Here is a 13,610-nt window from a genome sequence, read left to right as displayed (position 1 = left end):
TGTTTGGGGACAAATGAACATCTGCCAGCTACGACTATTTTTATTATTTTGCCCTTGGAGGTTCATCTGTTTCTTCCTCCTAAACCTATTTTTCGTAAAAAGTTTTTAGACAAAAGTATACTAAAATTTTACATAGATTTAAAAAATGTATTAATTTACAGGGAAGTCGACCATCTTTGAAAATATTTTAGTTAACAAGAACGTATCCGAAAACCCAATCCATAAAATTTTCATGATTTTACTATGATTATTACTATGAGTAAATATATATTTAGACTTTTTTATAGAAAACCAAAAAAAAACGTGGCATATATTTAAAAATTACTTACGGTTTTCATCTCTTAAATTGGTTAAAACTTTAATTTTTTCTATGTCGTCAACCACTGCTTTCCAAAGTTGATTTCCATTATAACTTATCCGTCCTATCCGTGTAAGATCTTCGAAATATTGTTCGTTTTGATCTTCATTTTCAGATTCAATTAATTTTGAGGTCGATTCAGTTTCTTCAATTATTACTGGTTCCAAATTCAGAGGAAATTCCTCATTTTCCCGGACTGTGAACGATGGAGCTGAAATTGAAAACACAAACTACATATTCGGCGAGAAAATCATGAAAATGTTTTTTCTCTTAATGTTTGTCTCTTGTGTATTAAATTTCGTTCTAGTATGCCTTTTGTTTGATATAATTAATATAATTTTTCTCTAAAACCCACCACAGCCTACCCAATTATCTTCTCAAAAAGTAGAGAGCCGTCGATCTGTACTGCTGTCGATTCAGACCCAGCATGATTGTTTACGTCACTAGAGACTTAACCTCAATTCCATGCCGACTGATTGACTTACAAACTCTCTTGTTATGTTTGTCTCTTATGTGTTAAATTCAATTTTTTCAAAAACAAATTTGAAAAAGGCAGTTACGCTTGTTAGACCACATACAGGTTGATTGATTAGTGTGATAAAGTAAATGCTTCGGCCGCAGCTGATTATGCTTCATTTAAAAAAAGTCAACTTTGATATGGCACACCATTCTGGAACATCCGGTAAGATTATAAAAAATTTTATAATGTGAAGACTAATATCTATAATCCCTCAAATTTTCAAATTGATATCCGAAAGGACAAAGGATGTACTGAACTTTGTCACACTAATCAATGAACAAAATTTTCGTTAACAAATGAAATCTATGAAGCCAGAATACAAATAAAACAAGGCGGGACAGCCACGACAGAAATGGAGAGCTAGTCTGGACAAATGTTCTAAAAGTCTTAGTACAGTCCCAGAGCTTTGAGGAATGCTGTTATTTGAAATGACTTCAAAAAGGTTAGTTCTCCACTTTCAATTTTGATTTAAGAGTGTAGGGAGGAGAGTAAGGAGTTATAGAATTTGATAAATTTTTGGCTACATTCACAAAGTAATTATTGAGGTTATCAGGTGAGGTAGAGATTATGCTCGATGAAGAAGACTTAGTTCTTAAATCATTCAGAATGAACCATGTTTATTTAGAAACTATTACGAAAAGTCTCCTATTATAATAAATATCTTTGGCGGATTTCATGTTTTTTGAATCTAGAAAATTCGAAGTCTACACCACCAAAGAGCATGATCCTGTCAGTTGTTTGACAACTGTGCTTGAAGTTTTGAAAACTATTTTCGGCATTATTTGCGAGAAACATGATTCATGATCGGAGAGACCTGAATTAAAGACAGTACAGTCGGTCGGTGGATCATACGATGACACGACATGGTCTATAGTACTAGAACTAGTCTTAATTATTCTGGTTGGTGCCGTTGTATGCATGACCATACCAAAAGAATCAAAAATTGACTGAAGACATTCTTGACCAGCACAAACACTGGAATAATCAATATTGAGATTGCCACATAGAATTAGTTTGCAGTAGTTTGTGACAGAAAGTATACACGTCAGCGTCAGGTGTTCTGTAAATTCAAACGATATAGAGGTCATAAGTCTTGTGGTAGACGATAGAAAATTCGAATACTTTCTCAGATATTATATTATTGAGCTGTGTTATTTCAGAAAAGTCGTTGTTTGTGGACATGTTGTGTGTGGATAGCAAGATTGTGATTCCTGCGCTACAGGCTATTATTTTTTTTTTATTAAAAAATATATTGTGTTTATTTATTATTGGATAAAAAAATTCTTTCTATGAGACATGGAAAATCTCATTCAATCTACGATTCCATATTTGATTTAACAACTGAACGCAGGTTTTCTTTTACACCTTCCATACTATGGTACTAAGAAAATCTATAAATTTTTGTTTTTAAACGAAAACCAATCCCTTAATTGTTGTTAAATCGTGCTGGAATTATGTGTTTGGGGGCTGAAGAGAATTGCGAGAATAGTTTACAAATACTAAAGTTAATGCAGTTACCGTTATCAGTATTTGCAAAAGGCGTCGGCTGTGGTTCCAAATCCGATTCTCCCATATTAGGAAAAGCGTCACTATTATTTTTTTTCATCCCAAGTTCAAGATGAAAAATTTTTGAAAATTTAATACCAAAAAATTTTTTGTTTTCAAAATTTTCAAATACTCTTTAATTTTTTTTTCAAATTCACACATTTTAGCATAGTTAACAATCAACAATTTTATGATACCTCTTCCTCCAGAGTGCTGTGCAGGGGCGTTAACATCACAGTAAAAAATAAGTGGTTGACCCTGTAGGCCATCCTGAAAACGTCCCGACAACACTCAAAGCGCGCCGAAGAACTGTCAAACTGATATGGCAGAGCTCTGTGAGCTTAACACGACAATATCGATAAATCTTAAGCTCTACAATTCCATTTTTTTTTTAAATTTTTGCAATAACGATATTTTGAAACTGACCAATTTTAATCTATGTCATTAGACGGAATTTTTTAAGAACTAAAAATGTTGTGAAGGTTACAAAATCGATAAGTCTAAAAATTTGAGAGTTATCTGGACATAACTTTTTTCTAGAAATTTTTGAGAAGCCAAAACTTTTAAACGCGTTGTTCGATTTTGATGTTAAGACGGCAATGGATGTAGTTTTTTGAGTTTTAAAAATGTTATCCTGAATGTAAGATCGAATTTTCGAAAAACCTCCAATGGAAAACTTTTCTTTTAATATTTTCCTTTTTCCTTCGGTCACAGTATCACACGAACGATTGTCGAAAAACTAAAAAAAATTGATCATAAATCGTTGGCTACAACGGCAGGACTAATTGGACACTAAATATTGACGTATACCAATTCTCTCCATTCCGATTTTAGCATCTTATTCTACCCCGAAGACTAACTGCGCCCAGGAACCACCAATCCTGAAAGTACCAGGATTTTTTCTTGTTGAACATAATATTTTTCATATTTTTTTGGTTTCAACGGCAGCACTAATCGAGCACTGAATAGTGACGTCTTTCAATTCTACCAAATCCGATTCTAGAGACATAATATACCCCTAAGTCTGCTTGCTTCGTTTTATTAGCAGTAATTGATTTGAACGATTGATAATAAATTTTTTGTTACGAAAATCTTTGGCTACACTTAAGGCACTAAATAGTGGACGCCTTTCATTTCCATTTTAGAGTCTCCTACCAGTCCTTAAGACTGCTGACGTCGTTATATTAGCAGTAAAAAAATTTTTAAAAATCCTTGGCTACAACTGCAACACTAATTGAGCACTAAATACTAACGTCTTTCGATTCTTATTAATGACTTTTTTCAATTTTACCAATACCAATTTTAAAGCGGCTATATGTCGGCAGTATATACTTAATAACTAAAAACAGTAAATAATCAACGACCAGTATTATCTTCAAAAAATCATTGTAAATAAAATAATATTTAACAAATTGTATTAATAAAAATTAGTGTTTAAGTTATAAACAATATATTTCACAACGTAGGTACTGATAATTGAAATGCACGAATGAATTATCAATATGTATATCGATTTAAACAATCCGAAATTTAGTTGTTCTTAGAAAGGTGAATTTAAAATATTCCAAACTCGAGAATCTTATAAACAACCACATATTTTTTTGCTTACTCACCTTGAAAAGGTGTCCGACCTAAAGTTATGTCCACTACGACAACCAACACAAATAAAAACAAAAGGATGCGCCTCATTTTAATGTGAGTCGCGGCTCGAAAATTTTCTACTTTATATACTAACGAGAAGACCCGTTTTAGATAAACGGTACTGGTTAGGTTCTTCGAACGACAACATGTTAAAGACTAATCCGTTTCGAAAATTGGCGTCGCGTCGTCGATGAGTTAATTGTTGAGGTAAAAAATATAAATTCTAACCGTCTACCAACTGCATCTTTTTATTTATGCAAACCGGTCGCATTTTTGTGAAATTTGAATGTTGGTTACGCATCAGAATTATTTATTAATACACTCATATTATTGTTGCAATTATTTAACACATCGATTAAGTATCAGTTTAGTGAATGGAAGTTTGATTTAATTAGTCTAAATACTTATCTATTGTTTCACCTAGAACATACCGCACCTTACCCAATCATCTTCTCCAAAGGTAGCGAGTAATCAATCTGTACTGCTGATAAAAGTGCCGAATCAGCCCGAGCAACACCGATTAAACGATCCTACAAATCCGATACCAGATTCGTACTATTGAATCAAGTAATGCCTTTACTAAAAACACATTTTTACCCTTGGAATACTACTAGGCATTTGGCTACCAGCAACGGCTTATCAATAACTCCCAGAAGATTTCCTAGTTTTCCTAGACGATTCCTATAACACCTTTAAGCAAATCCTGTACCCAACCCATCCATTCGGTTTTCTTCTAGCCTGTTGGACTAGTTTATCAGCCAAATAGTGGCAACTATACACTAGCCAACAATTTAGTTTGATCTACGATAGGCGTCGATACCTCATTTCATAAATTCATTATTTTTATAAAAACTTTTTAAAAAAAGGCAATCGGATCATTATAAATTGGACGGCATTATACGCCGTTATTTAGACATATGCACTTAATTGTAGTCCTACTTGATATTTAGAAAAAAATCATTATTATACCTTGTTAACTTGCTACAACTGAATATTAAATTATAAAACGTAAATAGACGAGTAAAACGAAACTGCCTGTAAGGGAGTTTGGTTTAAACAGGGTACCAGACGTGAACTGTACCCTTTCTGTACCCCATTCGTCGATTGGAACTTCGGTAGGCTTTTATCTGACTATAAAACGTAAATAGATTAGTAAAATGTATCTGCCTGTAAGGGAGTTTGGTTTAAACAGGGTACCAGACGTGTACTGAGTCCTTTTTGTACCCCATTCGTTTTTTTTCAGGAAAACGAAATTTCAAAGCAAGAACCAGAAAGGAAAATAAATTCTTTGCAAAACAAAAAGAAAAACTATTTCAATTCCAAGTATGAATTATGAAGGATTGTAAAGAGGGTGATACCACAGTTTTTATAAAGCTCTTGGCAGGTTGCTGCTAGAAATTTCTTTACGAGTTCTACAACCTCTTTACTCAGTTCTGAAGACTGATTTCATTTTCGTAATTCTGATTTTACGTTTGTCCATATTAACTCTATGAAGTTAAATATGCAATAGTAAGGATATAGTCGAGAAGAGAGAGAGAGATCGCTTTTTTCCACATTAACGGCGTCATGATGACTGAAGGGATTCCAGAGGGTCAGGTTGTCAACCAGACTTACTATTGTCAGTTTTGGCAACCCTGCGAGAACGAGTTCGTAAATCACGGCCCGATTTTGCACTAGGACAACGCATCTGTGCATCAGTGCTCGAACACCCGCCGTATTCACCAGATTTGGCACCGTTTTTTGTTTCCGAAGATAAAATCTGCTTAGAAAGGGACCCGATGGAAGCGGTAAAGCAAAAAACGGCAGAGCTTCTAAAGGCACTCACCAAAGAATACTTCCAGCACTGCTTCGATCAATGGAAAAAACGATGGAAATGTGTGTGGCGAAGGGAGGGGAGTATAGTGAAGAGGAGCATTCGAATGTGGAATAAATTTTTATAATAAAACCCTTTTTCGTTATCAGTCTCGTTATTTAATAGCCAGACCTCGTAGAATGTTCGTGGCTCAATGAATAAAACAATTTTTATAAACAAAACTTATTTTTGCGTTTTTAGAAATCATATATTCTTGAAATTACAAACCACAACGCCATACTTAGAAAAGTAATCATGCATCAATTCTGAAAATAACTATTATCTTTTATACTTCTCATATTGCCATATAAAGCTTTAATTGTAATATTTTATTTGTTATACAAAGCGTTAGAACATTTTTTTGAATTGACCTCAGTAGTTAAATGTATAGAAATTCTACGTTTGTAACTCATGACTGACTATGCATACTAATTCGGATTCATTACATTAAATAAATAATCAGATTCAAAGCAAACTTAATATCTTATTATACTTCTACAATGATTTGGTTTTCTCAAATTATTCCATACTAGCAATCTGCTCTAAATTCGCACTAGTACGAAATTTAAATATTGTCGAACGAAAAGTTATAGATTTCGACCGCTTCGTGAGTTGCTGAATGTGTACGAGAGTTGGCAGAAAGTATCCGTCTTCGATCTAAAGATGTATGAACATATTTAATAAATAATTATTTATTAATTTTGACCAACCACAACTAATAATAAAAAAAATACGGCATTTTTATGCCGTTTCATCAGATTTATCTTATTTTCTTTTTGCAGGTGGAATTAGAAAGGACGCAAACCGCCTTGGAACAAACCAAATCCGTATTATCATCTAAAACCCTTTCGTCTCCAGAAATAAATATGGAGTTGGAAAAAGCTTTAGAAGATCTTAAAGATTCTAAAGAAATGAATACATCTTTACAACTTCAGCTAGAAACTGTCAATAAAAGCCATCAACTTCTTAAAAGTTCTTATGACGATCTTTTGGATTCTAATAAAAAATTCGAACGTCGTCTTTTTGAATTAGACAACAGCTTAGACAAATATAAGAACGAATTTATTCTGTTACAACAATCGAAAGATAAACTAGTAGAGAACGAAGTGAATTTAAATAAATTACTGGAAATGGAGAAACTTCAAAATAAAAATTTCAAACTCCAACACGAAAAAGACGCCAAATGTATCCAAGATTTGAATAGACAAATTAAGGAAATGGAAAGAATTATAGCTAGGAAACATCCAGATTCAGTATCGGCATTAATAGTTGCAGCTAAAGAAAATGCTATGGACACGAACTTAACAGCTAGGAAAATTTTGGAAGATAGAATAAAATCGTTGGAACAAGAACAAGTCAGTAGAGAAACCCAATCTTCCAAAGTATTTATGGAAATACAAGAAAAGTTTAACCAAATGAAATCCAAATACGAAAATCACATCGAGGATTTGGAATTACACGTTTGTGATTTAAAGAATCAGTTGAAAAGAAGAAGCGAAACTTATGACGTTTATACTCAAACTATGGTCGAAGACAAAATACCGCAGAAGGAAACTTTTACTACTTTCACACAAACGGATGCCGTCACGTCAGCAGTTCCACCTCCACCAACAACTTCTACTAGTAAACCACAGAGATCAATAACTTCAAAGAAAAATGAGGATTCTCATTTGTTAGCTACTATACGAGGCTTACAAGCAGACCTCGCAAATAAAGAAAAAGTAATTACTAAACTTCAGAAAGAAATCGAAGATCTGAAGAAAACAAATAAGAGATTACAAAAGGAAAGAGAGGGTAGTTTAAAAAACTTAATTGATAAAAAGGAACTGAAAAGTCTTCCCCTGGATCGTCTACAAACAAGATCAAATAGCTGTAGTTCGGAGAAGGATTTTCGGAAGGAAGAAACGGTCCTCCATTTAAAACGAGAAAGGGATAAATTAAAACTACAATTAGATAAATTACAAGAAGATTATCAACAACTACAAAGTAAGAGGATAGGAGACGTAAGTGCATTTTCGTTACTTAAGTAATTCAAATATCAATAATATTTTTATGAAAGTCACCAAATTTTTCAAATAACACCTCGTATTCTGTTAGGTATGGAACATTGATAAAAATAATGTTTTATAGTTTAGCAAAAATTAAAAATCTTTAATCTGTATCATTCAGCAATCGAATAGGTATTTTTTAGCCAGATCTTTTTATAAATGCGGTAACCTCATCTTCATTTGCAAATTTTTTGGCCTTGAATGTACGTAGCCAAATCTTGTTTTATTTTCGGTCCCCTCGTTTTTTGGTTAGGTTTCCAGAAATAAATATGGAGTTGGAAAAAGCTTCAGAAGATCTTGAAGATTCTAAAGAAATGAATACATCGTTACAACTTCAGCTAGAAACTGTCAATAAAAGCCATCAACTTCTTAAAAGTTCTTATGACGATCTTTTGGATTCTAATAACAAATTCGAACGTCTTCTAGTTTTTGGCTCTAGAAAATCGAAAAATCATCCGATTTCGATGAATTTTTTTAAATCGTCGTTTTAACGGCAAATTTACGAAAAAATCATGGGAATTAGAAAAAAAAATGAAAACTTATATTGGTTTCAGGGCTTTATATGTACATGAAAATGCACTAATTCACGTATAATTGTTGATAACTTTTTTCCAAATAATCAAATGAAGTTGTTATATTTTTTTTTCAAAATCAACGCAAAAAACGAACAAATTGAAAAAAAAAATTATACAAAAATGTTGATTTTCATGTTCAATTTCTTTAAAATTGACATTTTCTCACATATATATGCACCTGTAATCTTGCTAAGGTTAGAGATAAAAAATGAATTTATAAACAAAAATTTTTCAAAATGTTTTATGCTTTGTAAAAAAGTTATTAACGATTATATGCGAAGAAGTGCGTTTATGATCAAATTTAAAGTTATAAAACTATATGAAATCTCCTGGTGAGATATTTCCCATATTTTTCTTTTCATAAATCCGCCGTAAAAAAGAAAGTTTTTTAAAAAAAATTCATCGAAATCGGAGGATTTTTCTATTTTCTAGAGTCATTTATAAAACTACCTTATTTTATATTCAGCATTGCAAAAAGTTTTACTATTTCATTATCCAATTACATAATTTTAGCTAACGAATCGATTATTAAATAAAGCAGAGCAACAAACGTTAATTAATGACTCTTCTTGCTTATAAGTCCTGGCATTTTAATACATAAAAAGTTGTATTGATAATTTTATCTAAAAAAGAATGAAGAAGGGTTATTTTCTCTCTGGTATGTCCCATTATATGTCAGTTTCAACATCTTTTAATACAAAGGTGTACTGATCAACCATGTATTTTGCAAACTTCCCTTTTTTATATCAAGTGGAGCAAATTAACCTTTTCCTTCACTTAATTTTTTTCGTATTTACTAAAAAACATGCGTTAATACTTCATATATTATATATAAGCGTTTTCGTAATGAGAAAAGTGAAATGTACTAACTCTAATATATTCCGAGCATTTCAGACACATAAAAAGTTATGTTGATAATTATAGCCAAAAAAGAATAACGAACGGTTATTTTCTCTGTTATAATTCAATTTCAATATTTCATAGAAAATTTATTTATTATCGTTTGGAATGGATAAAAAGATTGTTATGTCTAATTATTATTAGTTGATAATATAAACTTTATATTCATTTGTAATAACACTAAATAAAAATTACGTTAATTTCGAATACATAGAAACAAAATGTTATATTACAGCAGTGCAGGCCTTGAAGACCGATGGCTAGATTATTTTTTACAATTAAAAAGATATATATATATATATATATATATATATATATATATATATTTCAAAATCTCTGTTTTGTTCTTCTTACTCTACTCTTTTTACTATAACTCTCCGCCCGTTTCTGGCCTTTGCTCCTCTTCTTCTTCTTCTTCCAATTCCCTCTCCCCGCATTTGTGATCTCATGGCAATTCTGTTTTCGTACATTCTGCATACAAATCCCAATTACCTGACTCTTTGGGCTTTGACTAGTTGAGTGATATATTTGTTTCAACTCTGCGTTTGTTCTTCTTCTTCTTCTCCAAGACTTATTGTTTATTTTCACACCCCCAGTATTTTTCGGATTACAGAACTCACATCCATATAGTACAGTCATTGTTTTGTGCAATCTTATCTTTGTTGCTTTCGTTGATTTGCTTTAAAAATATTATTTAAGAACCCCATTATTGTACTATCCTTTGCTATCCGATTTTCTAACACTTTCGTCTCATCATCCGTATTCGAAATCCAGATAATCGAATGACTCAACTGTTTCAAAATGATATTCTTCGTTTTCCGTCCTGAAATCTCTTTTTTCCATCTAATTCTTCCTTTGGCGTTGCATTTCCAGCTTTTTCGCCATTCATCCTGAGGCTAAATCTTTTTGATTCCTTTTCCAATCTACTATAGTTTCTTTTTCAATACAATATCGGCTGCATATCAAATTTGATGCTTCTGGTGATAGATCAGAAAATATTTCATAATTGTATAATTTATTTCGCAATTACACGTAGCCTCATAGGTTTGCTCGTATCCAAACTATTTACACATTTCAACTGATAACGTGTATCAAAACTAAGAAGAAGTGGATTATATTCAAGTCTCACTGTTTTTTTATCTATAAGCTGTACTCCAGTATTAAATTTATTTCAGTTAACTGCCCTTCAAGAGGCGCACGAACAAGAGGTGTCCAATTATATAGCTAGTGTGAGCCCTTTAAGAGAACAGCTGGAAATTCATCAGATCTCATTAGCGTCTCTTCAATCCCAGTTGATTTCTGCTAGAGATGAATTAGCAATTGTTAGAGTTGAAAGAGATCACTTGAATAATCGTTTGCTTAATATGCCAACTAGCAATAGGACGTTTGCGGAGGATACTGTAGGTGTATCTCCTTTATTACAAAAGGTATGATAAATCACAATTACTGCCTCATATTTTTATACTTTATTACAAAAATATTTTTTTACTCTACTACGAATTTCATGTTTTTTTTACAGATTGGATTTTTGGAAAAACAGTATGTGGAACGTGAGTATAGGTTAAGGTCTATGATCCAAAACTTGGCTCAAAAAAACTTGACTAACAGAAGTTGTCCACAATGTTCAGAAAGACATCAGCAGTTGATTTCGTATAAAGCAGAGTTAGACCAAACTTTGACTTCCGTCCGAGCGTTTCAATAATTCAGACATAAGCTGATTAAGTATTCCAAAGGGGATTGGTTTGTTAATATGTCAATTTTTATCATTAATGGTATTAGGCGAAACAATAATGAGAACAGGAATAATTTAATACGAGGGCCACTTTTCTTTCAACCTCCGATCGCTCCGTGCAGACGCTGATGCTCCCGCCAAGTATGTATTGCAATGTTTTCTACAGGCCATAGTGCTGCAGAAATCCATCGGGGAATAAATCGTGTATATAGGAAAAACTTCATGAGTGATGGTGTTGTGAATGGTGTCGAAAGTTTAAAGATGAGTTGATAGAATGGTTAAAGAAAACCGCAAATTCACCATTACTGCTTACTTAACGGTTAGGCTCCATTAGCGGTAGCTTTCTTTGAAGAGGGTATTGAAAGGCTTGTCCACAGATATGACAAAGGTCTCAATCTCTCCGGTGATTATGTCTAAAAATATGTGTACCAATATTTTGTTAATAAAATTATTGTTTTATATGAACTATTTGTAGCCTATCGGAGATTGAAAAAAAACGGCCCTAGTATAGTGGAGTATTGAAACTGTACTAGAAATTATATTTCTGCCAATCAAGTTGAGCTATAACATGAGCAAAGTTACTTCACATTGGATATGAAAATAATTTCACTACCTTTTATTGAGTTATTAAATGTTTCAATTATCACCATCAATGAACAAAAATTGTTTATGTAATACAATCCCATTAATTAATTATTAGCATAAGCCCACACAGCAAAAGTTACATTTTCTTATTTTTTGTGATTATCCGCTAATATACATGAAAATTTCCATTTCTGTTGATATCTATATCATCGGAATTACAAAGAATACAGATATTGTATTCTGTGCAACTTACGGTCTATCATCTTGTCACACAAGTGTATGAAAAATCTAATTTCCATATTTTTATTGTTTTCCGTATAAGAAATACTTCTTAATATTTCGTCCTATTGGTGCAGAAAGTGTAAAATTGAACCAATGTATTCATCAGGAAGCAGGGCTTCATTTGGCACTAGTATGAAACTCACAACTTTCTGCATAAATCCATGAGGTGAAATATTCCATAGATACAAATATATGTAGCTGCCATGAATGGTTAACCGAATACACTATTGCTTGGAAATATTATACTTTTCATTTTTATACACCCTCGATTTCTTATTAAGGCAAAACACTATAACACTATACAAAGTTTTTTTATTAATAACAAAAAATATTCAAATATTTTAAATAATAATAATTTATTTTAAATAATCTTACGTGTAGTCATAGAACATACCGTAAGAAGAAATGCAAACTTAGTTATTATTATTATTATACAACAAAGAATATCTACCATATTCTGTGTTATTCATTTTCATTCAGTTCCTATTTCGCAGTTCTCCGAATTCACAATAGAAACAATACCTTATAACTGGGACACATCTATTTATAAAATAATATTTACATACATTTTTAACTAAACCAAGGAACATTAATTGACATGATTACAATATCACTTTTAAAATAAGATCTCATAAAATACAGATATTTCTCAAAAACAAATTAAAAAGTGTAATATGTAAATAAATACTAACCAGAATTGAAACAGTAAAATAATATCATTTTGGGATTTAACAAAAAAATTCTATACAAACAAAAGTCTCGAAAATTCATAAACAATTCATAAAAGTGTCTGCAAATCAAAACAAGAAAATACAGCCTTTTAAACGATAATATTAAAATTTTGAGAAACAAAAATACATAGAAACACCAAAAGTTTTATCCTGTACCTTGTCTGCGAATATTTCTTAACTGTGAGTAAATGAATTCTTTCGTTAAATTATTTAAACCTTCTCTTATACACTTAAATGTTCCAATTTCACACATCCTCTTCAAAGTCTCTACCGATTTTTCGTCGTCAAAACTATTAATTTCCTCTATAACAATGCAGTCTGAAAATTCACTTGAAAACTCCAATAATTCTTCTTTAGGTAAATTTCCAGATGCTAAGGGATGAAAACTGGGACTAGTATCTTGATGCTCTTCGACAATTATATCAGTGTCTACCATACCTGTTTTTACAGCATATGAATATTTTTGGTTTACCATACAGTCTTGAACTTTGGCTTAACTGTGAACTTCATAAATGAAAGTAGACAATGAAGTAAAGTTAGGAACTTTTATCACATTCTCCATCACGAGTTGGGGATTTTATGAACTAACCAGTAAATTTGATAAATATCAAATAATTTATCATTTTTACCAAATTCAGTGGTGACAATGTTTAATCACCGGTAATTTTATATAATTATCGAATTTATTACTTTTACCGTACTTATTTGAAAATACATATTTTATAACGTATACATCGACATTTTCTTTTCTACTGTTGATATAAATGATTGCTGTGTGGGAAATGTGTTTAACTATAGTGAATGTTAAATTTATTTTTGAATGTTGTTAATAAAATTGCGT

General features: G+C 31.7%; 2 protein-coding genes across 2 annotated transcripts in view; one reads left to right on the top strand and one right to left on the bottom strand.

The window, feature by feature from the left end:
• The window catches only part of LOC130440459 (carboxypeptidase B-like), a 10,945-nt gene extending 6,425 nt beyond the window's left edge, over positions 1 to 4,520 (bottom strand). Inside the window, exons 1-2 of the mRNA XM_056773611.1 lie at positions 4,037 to 4,520; positions 330 to 569 (exon numbers count right to left, since the gene is read on the bottom strand). Coding sequence (XP_056629589.1) covers positions 330 to 569; positions 4,037 to 4,112 — 316 coding nt within the window. The 5' untranslated portion in view covers positions 4,113 to 4,520. The remainder of the gene's footprint in view (positions 1 to 329; positions 570 to 4,036) is intronic.
• LOC130440456 (centrosomal protein of 162 kDa) overlaps positions 1 to 13,610 on the top strand; it is a 22,380-nt gene extending 8,770 nt beyond the window's left edge. The window contains exons 3-5 of the mRNA XM_056773604.1: positions 6,699 to 7,919; positions 10,615 to 10,866; positions 10,959 to 13,610. Of these exons, the coding sequence (XP_056629582.1) occupies positions 6,699 to 7,919; positions 10,615 to 10,866; positions 10,959 to 11,141 (1,656 nt within the window). The 3' untranslated portion in view covers positions 11,142 to 13,610. The remainder of the gene's footprint in view (positions 1 to 6,698; positions 7,920 to 10,614; positions 10,867 to 10,958) is intronic.

This window comes from Diorhabda sublineata, chromosome 2 (genome assembly GCF_026230105.1).
Source record: "Diorhabda sublineata isolate icDioSubl1.1 chromosome 2, icDioSubl1.1, whole genome shotgun sequence".
In the NCBI taxonomy this organism is placed as follows: domain Eukaryota; kingdom Metazoa; phylum Arthropoda; class Insecta; order Coleoptera; family Chrysomelidae; genus Diorhabda; species Diorhabda sublineata.
Note: the sequence above shows the minus strand (reverse complement) of the source record. Positions and strands in the feature narration are given on the sequence as shown.